Below are 27,795 nucleotides of genomic sequence, written 5' to 3' on the forward strand. Positions count from 1 at the left end.
AAAAAATATCTGTATAAATAAAAACCGCGGAGAACAGCGTGGAAAGCGCGGGAGGCGCCATTTTTTCTCGGCAGGGAAGAAAGGAAAGCGTGGGAGGAGCCATTGTTTTTTTTTTCAGGATGCCTAAGACTGGCAATATTACTGCTTTCGATAGTGATGTAGAGGATTGGACCACATGTGGAAAGAGTGGAGGTATATTGCACAGCGAATGAAATAGAGGATGATAAAAAGGCATCAGTACTTCTAAATCTAATGGGCGCAAGGACATACGGGCTGTTACGAAACTTAATCACTCCAGCCAAACCGATGGACAAGAATTTTAAAGAGATTGTTGATACCCTACAGGAGCACTTAAACCCAACACCGCTGCTGATAATGGAACGATTCAAATTCTTCAGGAGGAATCAGCACAAGAATGAAAGTAACGCTGATTACCTCACCGAATTAAGAAAGCTGTCAAAGCACTGCCAATTCGGGGCAGGACTAGCAGATTCTCTTCGAGACAAATTCGTCTGCGGTCTCCTAAGTGAAGGAACACAGAAAAGGCTACTTTCTGAGAAAGATTTAACACTGGACAAGGCTTTCAGTGTGGCTGTATCATACGAAGCAGCAGCAAGAGGAGCTGCAGAGATACAGCAAAAGCCACAGGACTTCGGCACCCATGAAATGACACAGGGTTTCGAGAGATGTTATCCACCCATGACCAGAGGGACTGCTGGTTCAAGGACAAAGCATGCAGGCAATGCGGAAAGATGGGACACATTGCACGTGTATGCCGATCTGGAAACAAAAAATCCACTGACAGAAAAAAAATCAATAAGGAAAAGTACAGAAAGGTACAAATGATGACGGACAGTAGCTCCAAAGACCAGAAGAGCAATAGCGACTCCGGAAACAAGAGACTAAGCTGTCTCAAATTACATAATGTAATTGCCAAAGAAGATTACCAGACCATTTGGGTTACCCTCACGATAGCGAGGTCCCCAGTTAAAATGGAGCTAGATACAGGATCAGCTCTGACCGTCATAAGTCGACGGGATTACGAGCGGCTATTTCCGCATATACCTTTTGAAAGACACATCCATTATCTTGAAAACATATACGGGGCAGAAAGTATACCCCAGAGGGAAAATAAGGGTGCCTGTTGTATACAACGGCAAGGAAATACAGAAGTTGTATTTATACGTTCTGCAAGATGGTGGTCCACCGCTGCTGGGACATGAATGGATCAGGAAGATACGTTTAGACTGGCGCTCCATTCAGGCACTGACGGTGACCAGTAAGAAAAAAAATGATGATGACGTCATACCTGAACGATTAAAAGACATCTTGGCCAACGCCAAAGAAGTGTTTCAACAGGAACTAGGAACCTTGAAAGGCGTCACCGCCTCAATAAAAGTGGAAGATGCGGCAATTCCCAAGTTTTTTAAGGCAAGGCCGGTGCCATACGCAATTCGTCCAGCAGTCGAGGCAGAGCTGGAGAATTTGGAAAAGGCAGGCGTGTTATCCAAGATAGATTGGAGCGAGTGGGCAACACCCATCGTCCCGGTCATGAAGAAAACGTTGAATAATGATAAAGCTGAAGAACAGAGAAAAATTCGCATCTGTGGGGACTTCAAGGTGACTGTAAACCCGGTCCTTCACACGGTACAGTATCCTCTTCCAAGGATAGAAGATATTTTCGCCTCACTATCGGGAGGGAAACGTTTCACCAAAATTGACTTGGCACAGGCATATCTACAGATGGAGGTTGAGGAGGCCTCTAAAAAGTATCTCACGATAAACACACACAAAGGCCTGTACCAGTACAATTGACTGGTTTTCGGAGTAGCATCAGCTCCAGCTATCTGGCAAAGAGCTATGGAGCAAGTCCTGCAAGGGATCCCGGGGACTCAATGCTACCTAGACGACATCCTTGTAACAGGAGAAAATGACAACGAGCACCGTGCCAATTTGGAGCAGGTGCTCACTAGGCTGAGCGAACGGGGCCTACGAGCAAATCGCCCCAAGTGCGAATTTTTCCAGAAACAAATATTATATTGTGGCCACATAATTAACGAAGCAGGGTTGCATAAGTCACCTGAAAAAATTGAAGCGGTCATAAAAGCCCCAGCACCTGAAAATGTCTCACAATTAAGGTCGTTCCTGGGATTGATAAATTACTATCATAAATTTTTACCGAACTTGTCAACTCTTCTGCACCCTCTTAACGAACTTCTACAAACGGGAGTAAATTGGAAATGGAGCGAAGACTGTAAACGTGCCTTCCATAAATGCAAAGGCTTGATCCCGTCCAAGGAAGTTTTGGCTCATTACAACCCATCACTGCCAATCAGACTGGTGTGCGATGCATCCCCTTACGGCGTAGGAGTGGTATTATCGCATAGATTCCCTGATGGCTCGGAGCGGCCGATAGCTTTTGCGTCACGCTCATTGAACTCAGCTGAGCGTAACTATGCCCAGATCGACAGGGAAGCACTCAGCCTAGTATGGGGAGTGAAGAAATTCAACCATTACTTACACGGACAAAAATTTACCTTGTTGACTGACCATCAACCCCTCGTCTCCATATTCAACCCTAAAAAGGGCGTTCCCATTATGACAGTGCAAAGGCTACAGAGGTGGTCCCTTTTCTTAGGGGCACACCAATATGACATAGAATACAAAGGATCAAAACAGCATGGAAATGCTGACGGTTTATCGCGTCTACCGTTGCCAACGGTAGAAGAGGCACCTACAGTGGACCCAGTGGAGATGTTCCACTCAACCATAGTGGAATGTCTACCAGTAACAAATTCTACCATTGAAAAGGAAACGAGAAATGACCCGACTCTCTCTCGAGTCTACGATTTAACGGTGAAGGGATGGCCAGCACATGGCGAACCACTGTTGCCAGCATTCTCGCAAAGAAGAGAACAGCTGTCAGTGTGCCGAGGAACCTTGATGTGTGGATCCAGAGTGATGATTCCACCCAAACTCCAGGATAAAGTTATAAAGGAGCTTCACGAGGGGCATCTGGGTGGAGTGAAAATGAAGAACCTAGCCAGGGCGTTTGTATGGTGGCCAGGTATTGATGGAGACATCGAAGAAATGACCAAGAGCTGCCTAGGATGCCAGAAGGTCCAAAACGCCCCACCACAAGCCCCTCTACATCCATGGGAGTGGCCCTCATCTCCATGGCAAAGGGTACATATCGACTTTGCTGGTCCATTTATGGACTCGATGTTCTTAATCGCGGTTGATGCACACTCCAAGTGGCCGGAGGTAATAAAGATGTCCTCCACCACCACGGGAAAAAACCATCAACGTATTAAGGACCATATTTGCCAGGAATGGGTTGCCTGAACAGATCTGTTCTGATAATGGACCGCAATTTGTGTCCGAAGAATTCAGGAAGTTCTTAAAAAAACAATGGGGTTAAGCACTACACGTCCGCCCCATACCATCCCGCCACCAATGGATTGGCTGAAAGGTTTGTCCAGACCTTCAAGAAGGCCATAAAGGCCATGGGTAATGAAGACATAAATCTACAGCATAAGGTAGATAACTTCTTGTTTGCATACAGGAATGCAACACGTGGTTACAAACCAAACTCCCGCCATGATGTTTTTCAATAGAAGACTAAGATGCCAGCTGGATTTGATCAAGCCAAACATCAGAAGGGACGTAGAAAACCGGCAATTTCAAGGCATGAATGAAAGGCCAACTAGAACCTTCCAGATAGGTCAACAAGTTTTGGCCCGGGACTACCGTACCGAGAAATGGCAGCCTGGAACTATTTGCACACGACTAGGACCGCTGATGTATACCGTGGACATTGGAGAAAGCATAATAAGGCGCCATGCTGACCAGATCATAGTCATCCGAAAAGGGACAACCTACACCACAACTCTATACGCCTAATGATGAAGCAGAGATACCCATAGTATCTACCTCCGATCCGGTGATACTGGAACCAGATGAACCCGACAGTGGCATTCAAGCCGAATCGACCTTGCCAAAAGAACCTACTACACCACCGAGGCGTTATCCGGACCGAGTCAGGAAGCCTCCAAAGAGACTGACTTATAATTGATTAACTGCAGCAAATGTGTAGATTATTGTTCTTGTAAACATGTTAATTAATGATTACTTAAAATGTTATGTACTGGTTGTCTAAAAGGGGAGGAATTGTGGTGTATGTGCCTTTAAGAGCCCCCTGTGTACTGTAATGCTGGTAGTGGCCACTCGGGCTATATAAGCCTGTATAGTGTCTTGTATCTGTTAGTTCACCTCCAGACTTTGTTCAGTAAACACCTGTTAAACCAGCTCCTGCATTCCGTGTCTCCATTAACACACGGATACAACACATACCACCCACCAGCTCCTACCCGAACGAAGAAAAAAGTGGAGCAAAGCTGGGGTGGGGTAGGGAGGGAGAAGAGAGAGCGCACATAAACAGCAAAGCAACAGAACTTTATGAACTTGCAGGAAAGAGAATGGCCATATACTGCAACTTGCGGTGTGCAATGCCACAGGAGATTGGCGACGGTTATGGTGAAATTTTATTGTAAGCATTAGAAATTCTAGTTACGAAGCAAAAAAATAATAATTTTAGCAAAAGTTTTGAGCAATTCGTACATTCTGGCCACCAGGCTCTTTCAATCACAAGGTGATGTACTCTATAAAATAGCAGCTGTTGTGTGTCATAGTGTGACATCTTGAACATCAAAAATATCTATTATAGCACATTTACAGGAGTAGTAGATACTCCAGGCAAAGATGAATTTACAATGAAATGTGTGCCCTATGTACTGAGTTTAATTGGTAACTAGTCGATTTCCTTTTAAATTATACATATGGGGTGTTGAGATCAAGGGGCAATTCTCGGATCAAGCAGGATTAGAGAACCGGAGCATAATTGGACCAAGGTGGGGGAGGAGGACAGAGGAGAGAAAGGGAGACCTGAGAGGGGAAAGAGGAGGGGTGATGATGCAATCAGAGGGGGGTGGGTGTTCTGGAGGGCTTTGTTTGTTTCTCCTCAGTGAATGAGGGAGTTGGCCCATTTTCTGCCCTGCATTGCTGCGGGGACAACTGAGGGGTTTCATTTTCTTCTAGGTGGGGGGCATGTTCTCTGCGGAGAAGTGGAAGGCCATGTTTTTTATTCAGTGGGATTAGCAGAGTTTTGTGTTCACCGGATTCTGTAACTCATTAGCTACAGAGACAAGGTTCCTATATTGTGCATAATTCCTATTTATGGCAACTAATGCCAAATTGGTCTGTCTTTTAAGTAGCATTGTGTGGATATCAGTAACTTGGGTATGAGCAGCACAAGGTGAGCAAATACTTGTGAACAAGTAAGCTCCAGAAAATGCTTTCTGAAGCCGATTAGAATAATACCAAGGAAGAAAAATATTTTCGCTAATTGCATAAAATCACCTGTGGTCCACAAAATAGACGGGAAGTAAACTGGACAAGTAAAGAAAGACCAAGGTGAGAGTGACTGCAGTGGTGCTGAATGCTTGGGTTGTAGATTTGTACAGGAAACAGAGTTATCCGGAGGCGAACCGTCCGGCAAGCTCGAGCCACCGGCAAAAATCAGGAGCCGTTTTTTATTCTTTTCGTTTCTTTTCTTTGCTTTTTTTTTCCCCAGTCAAGCTGTGCAAGGTCTGTAGCTATAGCAACAGCTTCAGCTACAGACGCTTGCAGCTGCAGCCGAGTCTTTAGAAGCTGTTGCTAAGCAACAGTTTGTTGTCAGATACGGAATCTCCGTATCTTTCAACATTAACTCTGGAGTGTCCGGCAGTTTTGAGGGAACGGCAGCAGCTCGGTGCCGGATAGCACAAAGTTTCCTGTACTTGTGATTCTCTGCTAATCTGACGAGGTGACTTTCTATATGGGTTGGGTGGTCAACCCTGTGTTGCTCTTGTAACAATCATAATGGCTATCTCGAGCAATATTGATCGATGTGAGAGCAGGCTGTCTGCCTTTTGTTGCTCTCATTGGATGATGAGGAGTGAGGATCTCAGTGTTTTTTTGTCCTCATTCATTTTGTTCAACACTCCAGATCAATAGGATGGGTCAACAAATCACTCCCTTGTTTCTCAGCATGAGAGTAACCTGACATGTGACCCCTGGCAATAAACACACATAGTGGGCACAAATCTATAGGTTGTCACTCTACTGTGCTGTGTTGTGCTGGAGCTTCTCTCTCACCACCCCCCCCCCCCCCCTCTGCCAGTTGCCAATATGCAAATTACTGCCATTCACACACAAGTTTTTCCAGTCAGTCCAATTGGCCACTAGTCAAATAGATGAATAATGCATAATACCTTATCTCTGTAGCTAATCTGCTTATTGTCACTATGCTGCCTTGAAGAAAACCTTTTAAAATGATATAGGGGTGGGAGAAATTTCAAGGCAGATTGCTACTGAAAACTTCTGAAACTAATGAGCACCCCTGGGTTGTCTGTGAAACCAGTAAATTAGACATCACCTGCTTTAAGTACTTTTTTTTGGCTTCACAGGTAATAAAAGAAAGTGGCCCTCCTCACATGAAAAGTTTTGTGACTAAAGTAATGGTTGGAGAATTTTCAGCTGAAGGAGAAGGGAAGAGTAAGAAAATTTCCAAGAAAGCTGCTGCAATAGCTGTTCTAGAGGAACTGAAGAAACTTCCACAGCTGCCCACAGTAGAAAAAGTGAAACCACGCATAAAAAAGAAAACCAAATCAATAGTAAAGGTGTGTAGATATTTTGTGTATGAAAAGAAACATTATTTGGAAAAAATACCTGGGTGTTAAATGGAAAATCATTTTGTAGCCATTATTGAAGCACAAGTTTCAGCTTCACTCGTTCGAGACTGCAGCTTCATTCATTTGGTGGCATTTCCTTCCAAGTGAGATGATTGAGCTCTGCCACAGTTCTCTGAGAGATAGGATGGGGCAAGGGCTTGGAGGGATTTGAAAACAAGGATGAGAAATGTAAAATTGAGGTGTTGCAGGACCGGGAGCCAATGTCGGTCAGCGAGCACAGGGGTGCTAGGTGAACGGGACTTGGTGCAAGTTAAGAAATGGACAGAAGAGGTTTGGGTGAGTTCAAGTTTTTGGAGGGTGGAAGCTGGGAGACCAGGCAGGAGAGTGTTGGAATAGTCAGGTCTCGAAGTAACCAAGGCATGGATGAGGGTTTTGGCAGCAGATGAGCTGAGGCAGGGAAAGAGATGGGGTGATGTTACATAGGTGCAAGTAGGTGGGCTTGGTGATGGAGTGGATATGTGGACATCTCGGGGTCATATAGGATGCCAAGGTTGTGAATGGTCTGATTCAGCTTCAGACAGTGACCAGGGAGTGTGATGGAGTCGGCGGCTAGGGAACAGAGTTTGTGCCGGGCACCGAAGACAATGGCTTTGGTCTTCCCAATATTTAGTTGGAGAAAATTCCTGCTCCTGTCTGACGAGCAGCGTGATAAATCCGAGGCAGTGGAGGGGTTGAGGGAGGTGGTGGTCAAGTAAAGCTCGGTGTCGTCAGTGTACATGTGGAACCTAACATGATGTTGGACGATGTCAGAGGGGCAGCATGTAGATGAGCCATAGAGATGAGGAGAAATTTCTAGACTTGGTTCTGAGGTGCTAAGCTGGCTGACCACCAGCAGTGGTGAATTCACTTTGCCCTGGGTTAAGGAAAGGAGCATTGACTGTATTTCTTGCACCTGACTGATGTGCATTGGTCCTTCATGGAAGTGCAAGTATCTGGATACCATCTGAGGACCAGATCGGGCTGAGTTTTAACATTGTCCAGTTGGAAATCCTGCTCTCTCTTGCTATCAAGATCCCTGTGTGAATTGTGGGCACTTGGGTAAGGTACTATGGATCATAGAACAGCAACCCCGTGGGTGATTTAACAGCTTCAGGAGTCATGAGGCGAAGTCCCAAATGTGTTTTCTATGCATGGTCTGTAATCTAAAACTTGTTTCACATAAATATCTGGTGTATTTCATGCTCCTTCCGCAATCTACCCAATTGTGGATTGTACCCCAGTTATCTAATCGAATAGAGTTATGCAAAGTTTTTCCCCCAAAATTTGAGCAAACATGTAATTGCACCTCCACTTTCAAACCTGGCCGTTACTTTTGACAAAGATGTTTGTGAAACCAGCAGTCCATGAACAGCTTTGTTCTGTGGAATATTTGTGCTCTGTTTGTTTATACTTATCTCCACAACTTTCCATCACATTATTCTGCCTTTGGTGTGTGTATGCTTGTTAAGCTTGGAATTGTGTTTTCTAGTTCTCTGTTCACCATCCAAGTTAAATAGTCTGCTTATGTCTATTATCTCCACCTCTCAAAGACCTAGATAATAGCTTCTGTTTTGTCTCTAATGAAAACCAGTAAGTTCTGAGTCTGTCTTCAGAACTTAAACCAGTTCCTGAATCTTGCTTATTATTCACTGAACACTTTCTGCACTATATATTCCAATCTCATTGGGGGGGAAAAATGAACTGTCCTCAAGATGAGGAATGTCAGTGCTGGGGATTGGAACCGTTCTCTACTTTCAGCACTCTTGGTATCAATTGCATGTATGCCAGGTGCAGCAATATACCTTATCCCTGCATGTAGTTTCCTTTTCCCATACGAATTATCCTCTTGGTCTTCAAAGAAATAATGTACACATCAGTAGTTTGTGAAGTGGATTCTCATCCACTAACATCTGATGACTTAAAGTTTGCCAGTGATTCTTGTAGCCAGAAAAGCTAGATATTTTTGCTCCTGTGAGTTGGATTTGATTTCAGCTTTGGGTAACCTGCTGTTGCACCAAACTTTATCCTTGTGTCCTCTTCATGAATATCTTGGCTACAATTAACAGAATCTGACTCAGCATCTTCTGAGTTTTAGACAGTTGACACATATACTGATTCTTGCCTAACAAATGGCCAGTCTTGCGCCAGTACAATTGTAATCACGAATCGAGTTTATTAAATTAAATTGAGTTGAGTTTATTGGTTGAGAGCAAAAAAGACATTATGAACTCTTGATTATTCCTTTTTTAGATATTTGGAGGACAGCACAGCATTTGCTGTGCATGATGAACTCTCAATTTTAGCTGAGCTAATGGGGGAGTTTTTCACATTTTTGGACCATTTACTCCAGACCACATTTTCTAGCATCTGACAGTAAAGTGATATCAGTGGAGGGTTGGAAACAGGCCCTTTCTGCCTTGTGGAGAATACAAAAGTGGAAAGTTTTTTTTAAAAAAAAGAACTTGAGGGAAAGCAGAGCCACTCTTGGTGTCTAGAAAATCTGCAAGGTTCAGCATTGTAAATTTAAATTTTTTTTTAACAATGGGTCCCTTCTGTGTCTGCAACCAAAACAGAATCTGGCTTTTCGGATTTGGCTGCAAAAATTAAACCAACTTTACTCATCTTCTCACCCGTTGATTTAATTTGAATAGTGCTGAAATGCTGAGCTTGCATCTTTTTTATTTTTAAGCTACAGACAAGTCCAGAGTATGGGCAAGGAATGAATCCAATCAGCCGTCTAGCTCAAATTCAGCAAGCAAAAAAGGAAAAGGAGCCTGAATATACATTAATGGTAGAACGAGGTCTTCCTCGCCTCAGAGAGTTTGTTATGCGGGTGAGAACTGTTACATAATTTATTTGAATATCTACAGATTCTGAAATGTACAATCCCAAATAATCTGAACTGTATTCCATTATCCAGGTTAAAGTTGGTGGTCAAGTAGCAGAGGGAATGGGCCCAAATAAGAAAGTTGCTAAGCGAAATGCAGCTGAGAAAATGTTGGAGCTTTTAGGATTTAAAGTTCCTCAGCCTCAGCCACCTAAACCAGCTTTGAAAACTGAAGAAAAGGTAAAAAAAAAATTCACATCTTGATTTAAAAACAAACTGATTTTAATAAATTTTGAGTTCCAAGGTCTGTTCTGAAGGAATTTTCATTTTCTTTTAAGCCAACTGTGAAAGAACCTGTTAAAGGACGGAAAGTGACCTTTTTCGAGCCCGGTTCCTCCGCGGAAGATACAGCAGCAGGTATGTTACATAGAATTTAACAGCACACCGGCCATTCAGCCCAACTGATCAGTGCCAGTGTTTATGCTCCACACGAGCCTTCTCCCACCATATTTCATATAACCTTGTCTGCATACCCTTCTATTCATTTCACCTTCATGTACTTAACTAGCTTCCCCTTAAAGGCACCTATACTATTTGCCTCAACTACTCCATGTGGTAGCAAGTCCCGCAAAAAGTAAAACAACCAGATTAATATGCCATGCAAGTGTAGAAATAAGACTTCAAATGCTTTAGTGTGGGGAATTTAACAGCTGTACAAAATAATGCAGTTAATTGGTATCATGAATCTTATCATTCATGAAGAAATGACTCATGAAATAACACTGGGCGACCAGCTGGTGGCGCCGTCCAAGGAGTATTAATACTCGGGCGTGGGCCCAGCTTGCCCAGGACGTTTTTGTAACCAGGAACTAGTGATGTAACTAGAATCTCATGGTTGTGAAACAGTTGATTAAAGACTTGTTTTATACTCAACCAAGTGCTTAGTGAGTTTTCTTGCGTCAATTTAATCAACTGAATATCGGCTCCACGCTCTGAGTGATTTTGGGAACAGCCAGCTACGACTTCAACTGTAAAAGGAACTCGGATGTAGTAATCAATCCATCATGGACAAACTACTCAGACACGCCCGTCTTGACCTGGACCTGAATTCACCTACAACTGCTAAGGTATGGAAACACCGGTATCGTACCTTCAGCAACTTCCTCAGGGTGTGTGGTGAGAATGTTCCTGATAAATTAGAGATACTTGCCAATGATGTATCTCCTCATGTGTTTGACTATATGGAAGACTATGTAGACTATGACTCCGCTATCCTAATATTACAGCAGCTATATGTTAAGGCCATAAACACAATTTTTGCTCGGCATCTACTGGCCACAACTTGACAACAACCCGGAGTATCACTTGACGAATTCCTTCAAAAGCTTCGCAGGCTCAGCAAGGATTGTAATCTTAAAGCTGTCACAGCTGAGCAGTACCAGAAGGAGCTAATTTGTGATTCCTTTATTAACGGGATTACGTCTCCCTTCATACGCCTGCATCTGTTGGAGCATAAACCCCTCGCGTTACAGGCTGCCTATGACCAGGCGTGTTCCCTGGACTTCGCAAAGAGGAATGCAGATACCTATCTTTTACCACATGCATGGGCTGCTGCTATCGCTTTTAATGACTCCTTCGATAGGTCTCGGGTGGAAGCCCTCACTGATGATGACTCTAACCTAGCTGATGACAACCCTACCCTAGAAGCCTTCACTGATGACGACCCTGCCCTAGCGGCATCTTGGCAATCTGGAAGGAAGTGTTTCTTCTGTGGAGGTGCATTCCATTATAGGAAATTTTGTCCTGCTCGTAACGCAACCTGCAATCATTGCAGCAAGAAAGGACACTTTTCTAAGGTATGCTGGTCGAGAGCTCCTGTTAGTTTTGCAGCTGCTATCTATAAAACTGCTCCTCCCCCAAGAACCACTACTAAAGTTACAGCTGTCAAGGGTAAAACTGCTCCTCCTCCCATCACAGCTGTTTTTCCTCAAGTCTGTCCCATGCAGCCATGAAAGTTTTGGTAACTGGACACATTTTGAGCGCACTAATCGACTCATGCAGCTCTGACAGCTTCATTTGTGAGCGGGCTGTCAGTAAGTTAAAACTGCGTATTTACCCCTCGGACAGGGAAATTGCAATGGCTCTGACGACACTGACCACCAACTCTTCCGGCTTTTATCTTGTCAACCTTATTCTCAATGGCCGCACTTATTTCTCCACCTGGCTCGGGGTGCTCAAAAACCTATGCAGTGATGTGCTCCTGGGACAGGATTTCCAGAAACAACACAAAAGACTCACTTTCGAGTTTGGAGGGTCAAAGCCAGAGCTTACTATTTCCAAAGTACCGTTTTGTGTGCTTTCGGCGGCTTCACTCGACAAGCCCTCCTTGTTTACCAATCTTTCCCCCTGATGTAAGCCCATAGTCACTAAATCACGACGTTTCAGCCAAGATGATCTCTCCTTTATCGAGGCAGAGATCTCTCGCCTTCTAGCTGACGGTATCATTGAGCCATGTTCATCTCCCTGGTGGGCTCAAGTCGTCGTCGTTAAAATTCCTCAAACAACACAAACATCTTTGCATCGATTACTCGCAAACTATTAACCAGTATACCGACCTGGATGCCTACCCACTACCACGCATCGATGACATGGTCAATAACCTTGCCAACTACAAGGTATTTTCAACTTTTGATTTAAAGAGCGCATACCATCAAGTACTGTTAAAGGACTCTGACAAAAAGTATACGGCCTTTGAGGCCAATGGTTGGCTTTACCAGTTTTGTCGCCTTCCATTTGGGGTTACCAATGGGGTGGCCGTCTTTCAACGGACAATGGATAGCCTAGTTAAACAGGAGAACTTAACCGACACTTTTCCATATCTAGACAATATCGCCATTGCTGGTCATGACCAAAGGAGCATGATGCCAACCTCCAGAAATTTTTTGATGTTCTCAGTCATCACAACTTAACCTTAAATGAGTCCAAATCTGTGAAATCAGTACCATCAGTCAACATCCTTGGCTACTGGGTGGGCAACGGTGTCATCAAACCAGATCTGGAGCGACTTCGTCCGCTTCAGGAGCTCCCTCCCCCTACGAACCTCGGCTCACTTCGTCGGGTACTCGGCATGTTCGCCTATTATGCGAAGTGGATACCCCACTTCTCCGACAAGATCCAGCCCCTGCTTCACGCGAAGTCATTTCCGTTGGAGGCAACGGCTATTTCAGCTATCAACCTCCAAGTGACAACTGGAAAAAGCCACTCTTCGTTCCATCGATGAAAATCTTCCTTTCGTGGTCGAGTGCGATGCATCGGAGGTGGCGATCTTGGCTACCTTGAATCAAGGTGGTCGACCCGTTGCATTCCTATCTAGAACTTTGCAGGGTAGCGAGCTCCATAATCCTCCTGTCGAGAAGGAGGCTACGGGTATCATCGAAGCAGTGCGTAAATGAAGTAATTTTCTCGCTCGTCACCATTTCACGCTCATAACCGATCAGCGCTCCGTGGCCTTTATGCTGGATAACCGGAAACGCACTAAGATCAAGAATAACAAAATACAACTCTGGAGGATGGAATTGGCCGCCTTTGGCTACACCATACAGATCGACCCGGCAAAGAGAATGTAGCCCCAGATACCCTCACGCGTGCATTCTGCTCTTCTATGTCAACTTTGACTCTTGCGGATCTTCACACTGACTTATGCCATCCTGGCGTTACCCGTATGTTGCACTTTGTGCGATCTAAAAAAAATCTCCCACTTTCTACGGAAGATGTGAAAAGAACATGTTCCACATGTAGAATTTGTGTGGAATTAAAACCGCAATTCTTGCATCCATCGGATGGCTCGCTCATGCACGCTATGCAGCGACTCAGCATTGACTTTAAAGGGCCATTGCCTTCCTCAACACGAAACACCTACTTACTTACTATGGTGGACGAGTATTCGCACTTTCCCTTTGCTTTCCCCTGTCCCAATATGATTACTTCTACAGTGATCAAATGCCTCGATCAAGTCTTTTCCCTTTGCGGTACGGCCAATTTCATCCACTCTGATCAGGGTCCCTCCTTCATGTCAAGCGAACTCGAAAGTTATCTTTCCCAACGGGGAATCGCCACAAGTGAAACGACACTATCATCCCATCGGTAACGGACAGGTTGAGAGATACAACGCTATCATTTGGAACGCTGTTCGTCTTGCACTGAGGTCACGCAATCTACCAAACCAGCAGTGGGAAACTCTGCTCCCTGACATGTTGCATTCCATCAAGTCTCTTTCTATGTCCACCAATGTCACTCTTCTCGAGCGATTCTTCAGGTTCCAGCGTCGCTCCACTCATGGGATGTCCCTACCATCATGGTTGGCAGCTCCTGGCCCCATGCTGCTCTGAAGATTCGTCCGATCTTCCAAAAACGATCCCCTCGTTGACGAGGTGGAACTAACAGACGGTAATCCCACATGTGCGGTACCCTGATGGCCGGGAGTCCACTGTTTCACTCCGAGATCTGGCTCCCTGTCCAAACAGTCCCACGGACCCAACTGATAGAGGGTCGCATAGTAATGATGCCTACACTCTGCGCTCCTTTGAGGATGACACCCTACCTGAGGCATCAAGGGATCTGCCGGCTACTCCACTGGATCAACTTGGGGAGCCGAGCGCTCCCCACAGGGTGGCCACCCGAAGCCAGGACGCTGGTCAATCCCTGGCTACCATATAAGATGAAGCCAGCTCTGCGCCTGTGGGGACCCGCATCCAGAGTCACGATCTCCCTCGGGTCGCTCAAGGCGACACGGGCCCTGTCGATCTACCTGTACGGATCAAGCGACCCAGGGACCAAGACATGGTCCAAAGAGATGTGACTTCCAGCCACAAACAAAGATCTAAAAGACTGCGGCTATTCGTGGTCCGTCTAATCTGCTAGAAGGAAGTCGTCTGACTTCCAAATCTTTTGGCCGGGAAGAATGTCATGAATCTTATCGTTCATGAATGATATTACTCCTGAAATAACACTGGGTGGCCAGCTGGTGGCGCCGTCCAAGGAGTATAAATACTCTGGCATGGGCCCAGCTTGCCCAGGACGTTTTTGTAACCAGGAGCTAGTGATGTAACTAGAATCTCATGGTTGTGAAACAGTTGATTAAAGACTTGTTTTATACTCAACCAAGTGCTTAGTGAGTTTTCTTACGTCAACCGGTTTGACTGTTGGCTCCTAAATCTTGCAATTCTCCTACATCCTCTTTTTCCTCGCTTCCCCCAACTGAAGAGAACATTTGTCACCATTTAAGGATCTGCTGATTTTCAGAGACAATCTTGATTAACTGTGAATTGAGCTTTTCAACTTTTACTTCTAAAATCCATATTTATAAAACTATCTGTGCCACAGATGATTTCTGATGCAAATGCAGATGAATATGAAATGTTACGTTTGAGATGGTGTGTAGAGGGTTAGAATTTGGGTTTGTGTGTGTTACACCCATGTGCAGCGATCCCAGTCATGATGGGAGCATTATCCTGTCTGTTAAGGAATTAACAGCTGATTTTACAAAGGTAGCAGCCATAGCAAGAGAGCAAATCATCTTCCACAATGGATAAATCGTGGGTAGAAGGAGAAATCAAGATAGCCAAATAAAAATAATGGAACTATTAATAGACTTGAACAGTTACTACATTTTTACTCATTTTTAGATTTCTCAAATCTGCTTGCTAAGGTGAAATATGGTGGTTAACTGTCAAAACTTCTGTATAATGGGAAATGTTTTATACTTTGAGTAATCTGTATGTTGGCTGCAATGTTCCCTTTCATTTTTTGGGGGGTTGCACAGCCCTTTTAAAATACCATGCATGCGCGGCTATTCCTATTTAAAAGCTGGTGAGCTGGCTGCACGGAAGCTACAGAGCGCTGCGCAGCTTAAACGGAACATTAGTTGGCTGATGTCCACTCCACCCTTCCCCCATTGCTTCATTTAAGTTATTTTTTTTTTTATAAATCCCTCTGGATTTACCCCTGCCTATCTCTAACCATCCCCAACCCTGCAAGCTTTTTCATCACCCTTGTCTACCTCCCACTGCCAAACCTCCATTCCTTCTACTCCAGCTTCTTGTGCATTCACCCCACCCTTCAGTTGCTTAGGTTCCATGCTCTGGAATACCTTTCCTAAACCTTTCTTTCCTACTTTAAGACACTCCTTAAAACTCACCTAAGTTTTTCTTCATCCCTCCGAATCTTTCTGTCTTTGGTCTGGGATCTGTTTTATTTTCTTGCGCCTCTGTAAAATGTATTAGATCATTTTTCTGCATTAAAAGCACTATATGAATGCAGGAGGACATAGGTTTTCAGAGTCATTTTTGATAAATATATCTGAGTGTTAAATTGAAACTCCCTTCTTTTGATGGTGAGGATAAACTAATTTGGCAGATGGCCAGGCAGAAGGATGAAGTATTAGAGAGGAGATACAAAATGCACAGAGGACTGGGAGCGACAAACAGCATTAGAATAAATAGTTCAAAAATAGGAGGGATCGGACAAGGGAAAATGCGAGGTTTAGAGTGCATGTGTGTAAATACACAGAGCCTGGTAAATAAGGTTGGTGTGCTGCCGACACAAGTAGCCGCATGGGATTATGTCAGTGGCAATAACGGAGACCTGGCTCAAACAAGGGGAGGAATGGGTACTTGATATTCCTGGCTATGAGGTATTCAGGAAAGATAGAGAAGGGAAAAGAGTGGAGGTGGCAGTATTGATCAAAGATGCAGTTACAGCACTAGAAAGGGATGACCTTCCCTCCAACATAAGGTCAGAAATGAGGATGTTCGCTGATGACTGCAGTGTTCAACGCCATTCACAACTCCTCGGATAATGAAGCAGCCCATGCCCACATGCAACAAGACCTGGACGATGTTCAGGCTTGGGCTGATAAGTGGCAGGTAACATTTGCGCCACACAAGTGCCAGGCAATGACTATCTCCAACAAGCGAGACTCTAACCACCGCCCCTTGACATTCAATGGCATTACCATTGCCGAATCCCCCACCGTCAAAATCATGGGGTCACCATTGACCAGAAACTTCACTGGACCAGCCACATAAATACTGTGGCAACAAGAGCAGGTCAGAGGCTAGGTATTCTGCAGCGAGTGACTCACCTCCTGACTCCCCAAAGCCTTTCCACCATCTACAAGGCACAAGTAAGGAGTGTGATAGAATACTCCCACTTGCCTGGATGAGTGCAGCTCCAACAACACTCAAGAAGCTTGACACCATCCAGGACAAAGCAGCTCGCTTGATTGGCACCCCATCCACCACCTTAAACATTCACTTCCTCCACCACTGGCGCACCATAGCTGCAGTGTGTACCATCTACAAGATGCACTGCAGCAACTCGCCAAGGCTTCTTCGGCAGCACCTCCCAAACCCGCGACCTCTTCCACCTAGAAGGACAAGGGCAGCAGACGCATGGGAACACCACCACCTCCAAGTTCCCCTCCAAGTCACACACCATCCTGACTTCGAAGTATATCGCCTTTCTTTCATCACGCTGGGTCAAAATCCTGGAACTCCCTACCTTACAGCACTGTGCACGTACCTTCACCACACAGACTGCAGCGGTTCAAGAAGGCAGCTCATCACCACCACCTTCGCAAGGGCAATTGGGGATGGGCACATCCCATGAACCTTTTTTTTATGTACTCGAGGGTTCAAAGATAGAATCTATTTAGTTTGAATTAAGGAACAATAGAGGAGCTATTATGATGATGGGTGTATATTCTAGGCTACCAAATAGTGGGAAGGAGATGGAGGAGCAAATTGCAGAAAAATGCAAGAATTATAAAGTCATGATAATGGGGGACTTCAATTATCCTAATATAGACTGGGAAAATAACCGTGTAAAGGGCAGAGGTGGAGGAATTCCTGAAATGTATGTGAACATTTTTAATCAGTATGTTTCCAGCCCAACGTGGAAAGAAGTAGTACTGGATCTATTTCTGGGGAATGAAGTGGGGCAAGTGGAGCACGTTTCAGTGGGGTAGCATTTGAGGAATGGTGATCACAATACTGTATTAGGTTTAGAATAGTTATAGAAAACAACAAGGAACAACCAAATGTGAATACTGGCAGGGCTCTAATTTCAGTATGTTGAAAAGGGATCTGGCCCAGGTGGATTGGAATTGATTGGCAGCTAAAACAGTAAATGAGCAGTGGCAGACCTTCAAAGGTGATAGTTTGGGTACAGTCTAGACACATTCCCGCAAGGGGGAAAGGAAGGGCATCCGAAGCTTGAGCTCCATAGATGACTAAAGATATGGTAGAAATAACGGTGAGGCTTTCAGCACTCGCCATTAAGTAGCAAATCGGACAGCAACTTCCTGATTTCCGCACGTGCGCAGTTAAATGCGGAAATCGGGAAGTTGCTGTTGGAGTTGCCCTGCTTCGCCAGAAGCTTTGCTAAAACAGTATCTCTCGCCGAGTGACTCGGCATTCAAATACATGGAAGGAGGTAGTTTTGCGGTACTTGCGTGATAGATACCCGTGAAACACGGCAAAAAAAGTCTGGGCTTGTTCATTTAAGTGTGTGCATTTTTAATCAGTTATAAGTCTTAATTCTTGCCAAACAACCTCTCTGGCACTGAAAATTAACTTTTTACAAGTGTGGCGTCTTATTCCTTCAGATTTTAAGCATTATTGGAGATTTTTAAAAATTAATGTTTTTGCTTTTTCTTTGTCTCTCTCTCTCTCTCTCTCTCTCTCTCTCTCTCTCTCTCTCTCTATCCCTCTCTCAATCCCATCTTTCTTTCCCTATCTTTATTGCTTTCTGTACATGATTTGACATTGCATTAAATATTCTAACTTACACTTCCTGGTTTAGACTCCATGTCTCTGAGGATTCTTCCTTCTGGTGAAGGAGACACCGTTGCTTGCCCTATTCACACAGGTCCCAGATCCCCTGTAGAGGGCGCCACGCTGCTTGGGCTCACTAATAAGTGCAAAAGCCTACAAAATCTGGGCCAAGGAGGTTAAAATGAAATACAAAAAGGAGGCTTATGATGAATGTCAGGTTCATAATTCAGTGGAGAACCAAGCAGAATACAGAAAGTACAGAGGAGAACTGAAAAAGGAAATAAGAGAGACAGAGTATGAAATTAGATTAGTGGGTAACATAAAAGGGAACCTAAAAGTCTTTTACAAACATAAATAGTAAAAGGGTGGGGCTGATTAGGGACCAATCTTGTGATGGCAGAGGGCATGGCTGAGGAACTAAATGAGCACTTTGCATCTGTTTTCACTAAAGAAGAGGATGTTGCCAATGTCACAGTAAAGGTGGAGGTAGTAGAGAAATTAAATGGGATAAAAATAGTCGGAGAGGATGTACTTAAAAGGTTGGCAGTGCTCGAAGTAGAAAAGTCACATGTTCTGGATGGGATGCATCCTAGGTTGCTGAGGAAAGCAAGAGTGTAAATTGCAGAGGCTTTGGCCACAATCTCCAATTTCAATTTTATTGGTCACATAACTAAATACAAGAAGTGAAATCTAGTCAGTGAAATGCTTTTTTCTTGACGAGCCGAGAGCACCAACAGCAAGGACACTTAGCTGCCTGGTATGCACGGAGCTCGCAAGGACGGCAGCCATCTTCATCGGCGCCATCACAAAAAAACACATACCGACATATACACGCATACATACTTTAATTAAATATAAATAAAGCAGACATAAAATAAATAAAAGACATAAAAAGACAGCACATAAAATGAACAAGCAATAATGTAAAAAAAGTAATTTCTACAGCAATTACATTGATATTTCTACCCAGGCTTCTAGAATAATCTCTGGTTAATATCTAGAATAATCTTCCAATCCTCCTTGGTTAGGTGAGTGGCGTCAGAGGACTAGTGGATCGCAAATGTTACACCCCTGTTCAAAAAAGGGAGAGGGATAAACCTGGCAACTGTAGGCCAGTCAGCCAAAAGTTGGTGGTGGGGATACTTTTGAGACACTAATCCAGGACAAAATTAATTGGCACTTGGAAAAATATGGGTTAATACCTGAAAGCCAGCATGGATTTGTTAAAGGCAAACTGTGTTTGACCAACTTGATTGAGGTCTTTGAAGTATCGGAGAGCGTTAATGAGGGACGTGCAATTGATGTATATACAGACTTTCAATAGGCATTTGATAAAGTACCACAAGAGTTGTTAGCAAAATTGAAGTCCAATGGATTAAAGGAGCAGTGGCTGCGTGGATAAGAAATTGGCTTGGACAGAAAGCAGAGAGTAGTGGTGAACAGTTTTTCAGACTGGAGGGAAGTATACAGTGGTGTCCCCCAGGGGTTGGTGTTGGGGCCACTGCTCTCTTTGATGTATATAAATTACTTGGAATTTGGTATACAGGACATAGTTAAAGTTTGCAGATGACACGGAACTCAGAAATGTGATAGTGAGGAGGGTAGTAACAAACTGGTAAAATAGGCAGACACATGGCAGATGAAATTTAATGCAAAGAGGTATGAAGTGATTAATTTTGGTGGGAAGAATGTAGAGAGGCAATAAGAACTATAGTACAATTTTAAAGGGGGTGCAGGAACAGAGACACCTGGGGTGTATGTACACGAATCTTTGAAGGTGGTAGGACAAGTTGAGATGGCTGTTAAAGACATAAAGGATCCTTGGCTTTATAAATAGAGGGAAAAGAGCACAAAAGCAAGGAAGTTATGCTAAACCTTTATAAAACACTGGTTATGCCCCAACTGGAGAAGTGTGGCTAATTCTGGGCACCACACTTTAGGAAGGATGCCTGGGCCTTGGAGAGGGTGCAGAGGAGATTTACTGGAATAGTACCAGGGTTGAAGGACTTCAGTTATGTGAAGAGACTGAGAAACTGGTGGTCTCCTTGGAGCAGAGTAGGTTAAGGGGAGAATCAATCGAGGTGTTAAAAATCATGAAGGGTTTTGGTAGAGTAAATAAGGAGAAATGATTTCCAGTGGCATAAGGGTCAATAACCGAGGGCATATATTTAAGGTAATTGGCAAAAGAACCAGAGGTGACATGAGGAGAAATTTGTTTGCACAGAATTGCTATGATCCAGAATGTACTGCCTGAAAGGGTGGTGGATGCAAATTCAATAATAACTTTCAAAAGGGAACTGGATAAATACTTGAAGGGGGGAAAGAGCAGGGGCATGGGATTAATTGGATAGCTCTTTCAAAGAGCTGGCACAGGCATAATGGGCTGAATGGCCTCTTTCTGCACTGTATCATTCTGTGATTCTAGGATATATTGATAGAAGCAGCAGCATTTAATTTCTTTGGTTCAGGGGTAAATGCTTACTTTAATGCTATTCTTGACTAAATTTAATATTGAGCATCGCTAAGCTAAACTGAGGAATTGGTTCTCCGTTCCATTTTAAAATCCCGCGCTGAGGTGTTTTCAAGCTGCTGCAGTTTGAGGAAGATGACGACTTTATATGCAACTAATTATGACTGAGAAATTTAAAACTTTTGCTTTTTTTAAAAAAAAAAAAGCAACCATCTGTGAACTGCTAAGTTATAGGGAAAGAGCCGACTGATTGAATATTGCATGGGACACAATGGGTTCTATGCTGCTGGTGGGGGGGCGGGGCAGGGCAGGGAATCATCAGTGGAGTGCAATGTGCCGGGTTTCAATTGTGGAGAAATTGGTATCAAGTAATGTTTAAATAGTGTGGAATCCTTCCTTAATTACCTTTTTTGGGGATTTGGGATGGTAAAGTTTCTGAAAAAAGCATTTGGAACAGAGCCTATGATGACAGTCGTTTGCACATGTAATGTGAAAGGAACAGATTTGAGTTGGGCAAGTGTTCTTCATTCTGTCAACAGTGAGTTGTATAAGATTCCAAAGATTAAACTGAAAAGAAATGTATGTACGTCTGAGGATTCTGTAACAAACCGCTTTTGTGATATAGTTGCAGTATTTTCAAGCAATAAAACAAATTGTAATTTGATTGTACTACTTTTCAGTTAAAGATGGGAGCGTACGTCTAGAAGATGAGTTTCGGATGCCTTATCCAAGCCACCAGCAACTGCCTGCTGGAATCCTTCCCATGGTTCCTGAGGTAGCACAGGCTGTTGGAGTCAATCAGGGGCATCATACCAAAGATTTCAACAGGCCCGTAGCAAATCCGGCCATGGCCACAGTCACTGCAATGATCGCAAGAGAACTCCTATATGGCGGAACATCCTTAACTGCTGAAACTATTTTGAAAAATAACCCTGCAGCCCGCAAGCCACAAAGCACCCTTACCAGACCTTCAGAACAGTTGGACTTTTTGGCTAGTGTTCAAGGATTACAGGTATAATAATGAATCTGTTTTTGGGGATAGTCAGAAAAGTTATCCAAGTATTTAACCTTGGTGACCAGTTTAGCAGAAATAGCAATTTTTTGAAAAGCACTATAAAATTCATCACCTTTGTACTTGAGATAAGTGCATGCAACTAGCCAAAAATTGCTTTCTCTGCTATAACATTAGGCTGTTTTATTTCTGGTATAATTCAAAATTTTGTAGTACTAACGCAGTTCATCTTTAGGTGAGTAATGTTGAACTTGGCCCATTCAAGTACTTCTACATTAGTTTTGTGATGGTTATCAAACTTTGCAAGTATAGTTTGAAGCAAGGCTAACATTATAAGCACTGTTAGATCTTCTTGTGAGTTGCCAGCAAAAATTCAAGTAGTTGAAATAAGACTATAATGAACAGCATTCCTTCCCTTAAAGGTGTTGACTTATGCAGTGGTACAATTTTCGCTGGTACCAGCAGCCTTCTGATATCTCAGCCAAATGGTCATTGTTAACATGGCAAGCCTAGATGCTGAGCCAAGACTGGCCTTGGCTGTGACCCCTCCCTGGAATCGACTGTTTGTTTGAGGTGGGGAATGTCAGTCAAGGTGTTTCAAATCTTGGTCTTGTCCAGTATCGTTCATTGGCTAACTACCAGCAGCAAGGCTATTACTTTTTTCCCCTCCTATGCCGCTGCTCGGATGACCCAAATCGACACAGACTGCATTATGTTTGAGGCTTTTTGAATCTGTGGCACAGTCGCACATCAGGCTGTGCATTTACTTTCTGATCATTGTGGGAAGTCCTTTATAAGTACTTCTGACTTTTAAAGTTTTGAGATTTGCTCATATTCTGCCATGTTTATTCAAGGCCGCTCAGTTTATTTAATAGCTGCTTCAAATTTGACTTCTGCACAATTCAATCACTGACAACATTTTGGCTTGACCTAACCCAATGTGTAGCCTTTGTATATTGAAGCTCCTAAAAGATCATTTGAATGTGACTGCCAGTCACTTTTGTAAGAGTTAGCCATGTGATTCATCTCTTCCAGGTTGAATATAAAGACTTTCCAAAAAACAATAAAAATGAGTATGTGTCGCTGATAAACTGTTCATCCCAACCTCCTCTGATCAGTCATGGAATCGGAAAAGATGTTGAGTCCTGTCATGATATGGTAAAGGGTATTTTACGATTTTCAAAACTTTGGTTTAGTGTAATATCCCACTGCTTATTTAGTTGACAATGATCTTTCAGCCAAATTAGGAATTACCTTTCAGACTTCTTTTCTAGGACCAATATAAAGAAAGTCTACTTTTTTGCTAAGGCAGTAAATATCTTTTTTTCCCCTTCCCAGGCTGCTCTTAATATCTTAAAATTGTTGTCTGAGCTGGACCAACAAAATGTAGAAATATCAAGAACAGGAAATGGACCAATTGCTGTGTAAGTATAAGATGCTGCTTATCTTTCTGATTTGAGATTACGTGGCATAGGGATTGAACTGAGATGAAAGGGGGAGCTTCTTTTGTTGCTCTGGTATATAAATGGTAATGGAGGAAAGAATAGGACTTGAGAGACCAGTCTCTAGAACTTGATGGTTTCTACTCCATGTTATTAAACAAAATCGGTGAGGAAATTTCCCAAGTGCTCTAGATTCAGGAATTGTGCCTTTTGGATTGTAAAGTTGCAAATTTCACTCCATTATTGAGAGGATGGGGAAACCAGGTAACTACAGTTTAACATCAATTGTGACAAAGTTACTGAAATCTATCCTCTGAGCAGAAATGTAGTGAAATGAGGAGGACTGGCCAATGTTAAAACAGTCAGGCCTCATTAGTATATTGCTTGCTTGAATACCAAAACAGTTGGCAGGAAGTGGCTGCCCAGCTGTTTAAATCAGTGAGACTCAAAGGAATGTTCCCTGGCACAAAGTAAGTGCTCCGGTCGGGGAATGCCTTTTGCGGGGGCAGGAGAGGCTGATGGTTTCCTTGTGGGGCCTGGAGTAGCACTCTTGCTCCTCCTATCACACAAAGAAACTTCAAAAAAAAATTATTTAATTGAGTAAAATTGTCCACAACTGAACACAGTACTCCAGATGGGATCTGACCAATGCTATGTACAACTGAAGCATCATTTCCTTTTGAATTCCAACCCTTTGACATAAAGGCCAACATTCCATTAGCCTTTTTGATTTGTGTACATGGACACCTAAATCCCTTTGCTCCTCCACAGCTCCAGTACAGATCCCTGGGGAACGCCACTTGCCACGTACCACCAATCAGAGATCATTCCTTTATCACTCCTGTCTCTTGCCTCCCAACCAATTACCGACCCATGTCACAAGGTTACTGCCAATTCCATGCACTCTTATTTTTGTTGCTATTGTGGAACCTTATCAAATGCCATTTAAACATCCATATAGACAACAACCATAGACGCTCCCCTATCCACCATGCTAGTGACGACCTCAAAAAATTCAACGAAATTGAGTCAGATGTGACCTATCCTTCACACATTCATGCTGACTCTTCAATCAGCTCAGGAAAGATATACTGGACTTGGAGGGGATACAGCACAAATTCATCAGAATTATGTCACGGCTTAAAAGGTTAGGGTATGAAGGCTGGTTGCATAAGCTTTGCTTGTATTTCCTTAATTTTAGATGGTTTGAGAGGTGATCTAATAGAGTTGTTAAAAATGACAATGGGATTTGATAGGATAGATACAGAGAAAGTATTTTCTCTGGTGGGTAAAATCCAAACCAGGAGGACATAATCTCAAAATTAGAGCTAGGCCACTTAGGAGTGAAATCAGTTAGCACTTTTTCACAAAGGATAGTGGAAATCTGGAACTCTCCCTCAAAAGCCTGTGGATGTTGGGTCAATTGAAATTTTCAAGACTGAGATATAGATTTTTGTTAGGTAAGGGTATCCGGGACATGGAGCAAAAACTGGTAAATGGAGATGAGATACAGATCGGCCATGATCTAATTGAATGGTGGAACAAGCTTGAGGAGCTGAATGGTCAGCCATGTTCCTATTTGGGCAGTCTAAATCCAGCTCCTAAAAGTTGGACATCCAAACCCCAGAACTGTATACTAATTACGATAATAAACTTGCTCAGAGGCTACATGGATAGCTTAAGGGATGGATATATCCTACGCCAGGAGCAATCTGTTGACCATATCGATGTTTTTCCTTTTTAATCTGTATTAAACATGACTGGAGAATGCTTTTAGCACTAATCTAATAGTGATTACTTGATTTGTGTTACTAAAACTAGATCTCTGTGGATACAATTCTAATACTTTTTTGCAAAGCAACCTTAATCTTCATTGCATGTACTGAATATAGGAAGAGCAGGGAAGTAGAGTAGATAACTCCAAGATGGTGGTCGCAGATGCATGTTGGGCTAAATGACCACCACCTGTACTGAAATTTTGGATTCTATATAATCAGTTATGTAAACATAAATTGTAATCCCATAAGCATCTTCAGCCTTGTACAGTTTGTAATTTACTATATTTCTTAAGTTCTACAACTTTAAATCTACACTTAGTTGTATTTTGTTTTGCAGAAACATTTTAATTAAAAACCAACTGATTCTCGTTTTCAGATGTGTGAAACAAGAAATTGATGGCGATTCTCTCATCAAACCGGCTAACTCAAACACTTTAGGACAAACACTGGATGTCACTGACTGAAAGCCTTTTATTGACCCAAAGCTCCAAGCACCAGAGAAAATCGGATGCTTCCTGTTCTGTGACATTGTAACTTCTGTTTTAGACAACTACAGTTCAAATCTTGCTGTAGTATCTAAATCATTAAGTTACTTGACATTTTAAAATCGCGATGCATTTCAACATTAATTGTTTTTTTTTGATGAAGGAAATTTGTTCCTAATTTTTCATTGGAACCTTGTTCACACCAACATCCAGCAGCAAAAAGTTAGAATTTCTGTTGATGCCTCTCCAATAGTACATTACATGATGATTGAAAGATTGTTAAACAAAATCAGGGTCATATCCAACATATGTAGTTCATGATTTGGTACCTGTTTGAATTGGCCATTAGTAACATAAACCGTTTTGGTTTAACAAAACTTGGTGCTAATTTAAAAAGTAGTGTGCTTGCATTTTCATAATTGTATCTGAGGAAAAATAATTTGAAATTCCAAATTGAGTCCAGAGTCCAGTTTGAGTATGTTCTAAAGACTGCCTGTGTTTTTTCACCCTTGAAAGATGGTATCAAGTAGAATGCTCAGTCTTCTAGATTAAGTTTGTATTTTTCTTAATCTAAAAGATTTTTTTTATTTGGTAATTGTGAAGGAATTTGCTTTTGTTTTTATATTAAACTTGGTTTATACAAAATATAAATGAGTAATTTTCAATGGTGCACAAGAATTACATTGTTGGATATGATCTGTTACGTAGCTAATACCAGAAATTGCAGATTACTGTACATCTCGGTGTAGGGTAAAATGTAAGCTGTTGTGTTGTACTTTAATGCTTTGTAATGTTACATGTGACAGTAAACATTTTGCTTATCGTCCAAGTAAAGCACGAAACCCTTGCCAACTACGTCAAAAAATTGTTACTTTACTTTTGGACATTTTTTTTCCCTCCCCATGTACTGTACCTATGGAATGGAGAAGTAAAAATTGGTGTTTGTGCAAAAGTACTGGTGGCTTTTTTTGGCATAACACATTTTATCAATGTGAAGCTGAGTTAAAGGAGTTGTAAACCAGTCAAAATGTTAACTTTGATTTGCAACCTACTTTAACAATTTTTTAATTTTTTTTTGAAGAAAATTGTATTGGTTCTGATTTTTCTCAACACTTTTTTTTGGAATCTCCTTTTCAAACAGCAGAGTTGCTGGGAAATGCTGTAAATATTCCAGTAATTAACTTTAACTTTAACTTTAACAAGCCTTTTGGTCACAAAGGAAGCATTTAACTCCTTTAAGTCATGCTACACAAGCTTTTCTCCATTGTGCGTGGTAGAATAGCTAACCTTTAAATATAAAGGATATTTTTTACCTAACAGCATTGGTCTGAAAAATAACATCGTACTTCAAAGTTAGACTTGGATGACTTTGGGCATCTACAGCAGGTGTTCAGACTTTTAAAGTGGTTTAGATTTGAAGCTCTGAAAGATGATTCAGATGAGAATTATGGAGCTTTACTGTATTAAAAGTTCTTTTGACAAACTTAATTGTTTAAAAACTGTTTTGATTTAAATGTTGATATGGAGGAGTTTGACAGCAAATGGAAGTAACTATTAAGTACTAAACAATTTTGGTTTTGAAATTGTGGTTAAAAGTTCTAAAAAAAAAATTAACTGCATGATGCCCCACAAACCATTTGAGAAAACACTTAAAATTTGGGCGTGGGGTGGGAAGAGAGGAGAGAGAGAAAGACTAGCTGAAAATTGCATTTAGTGCATCCAGAATTTCCTCCCCACCTAAAGGACAGTGCTATTGCACTTTGATGAATTGGAGCTTGTTTGACATCTATTTTTGCTGGAACTACTTATTTTCAGATCTGTGTAGTTGTGCTGTCATCTCATTAATTTGACTTTACTGAGATGCAGTGTATGTTCTATTTTCATGAACTGACCTTCAGTAATGTGAGCAGTTTACATCTGTAGCTCCTATGAATGAGGTTTGCTGGGGTTCTGAATGTACAGTTATGTTACTACTTTAAGACTAAATGGGCATAAAACTTTACAAAGCTGACTTAAACACACTTCAGTGTAATTGATGCGATTTCAGACTTTAACATCCAATCAAAAGTTTCAGATGTGCCTGCAAAACTGTACAGATTGTAGGATTGAATTTCACTACCGTAAATGCTACTGAAGTTTGTCAATTGCTGTATGATCAAGGCTTAAACAACTGGAGC

General features: G+C 42.5%; 1 protein-coding gene across 5 annotated transcripts in view; it reads left to right on the forward strand.

Moving 5' to 3' along the window:
• stau1 (staufen double-stranded RNA binding protein 1) overlaps window positions 1-27,106 on the forward strand; it is a 60,384-nt gene extending 33,278 nt beyond the window's left edge. For 2 of the 5 annotated variants that reach the window (XM_086005403.1, XM_086005400.1), the window contains exons 8-15: window positions 6,507-6,719; window positions 9,460-9,603; window positions 9,691-9,837; window positions 9,915-10,014; window positions 21,582-21,913; window positions 22,949-23,071; window positions 23,252-23,337; window positions 25,510-27,106. In XM_086005403.1, the coding sequence (XP_085861529.1) occupies window positions 6,507-6,719; window positions 9,460-9,603; window positions 9,691-9,837; window positions 9,915-10,014; window positions 21,582-21,913; window positions 22,949-23,071; window positions 23,252-23,337; window positions 25,510-25,597 (1,233 nt within the window). In that variant the 3' untranslated portion in view covers window positions 25,598-27,106. The remainder of the gene's footprint in view (window positions 1-6,506; window positions 6,720-9,459; window positions 9,604-9,690; window positions 9,838-9,914; window positions 10,015-21,581; window positions 21,914-22,948; window positions 23,072-23,251; window positions 23,338-25,509) is intronic. The other 3 variants (XM_086005401.1, XM_086005402.1, XM_086005404.1) reach the window with 3 other exon arrangements.
• Window positions 27,107-27,795: the final 689 nt, after the last annotated feature.

The sequence above is a fragment of the Somniosus microcephalus genome, chromosome 13 (genome assembly GCF_052327205.1).
Source record: "Somniosus microcephalus isolate GS21.2 chromosome 13, FLI_Smic_1.0, whole genome shotgun sequence".
Taxonomy (NCBI): Eukaryota; Metazoa; Chordata; class Chondrichthyes; order Squaliformes; family Somniosidae; genus Somniosus; species Somniosus microcephalus.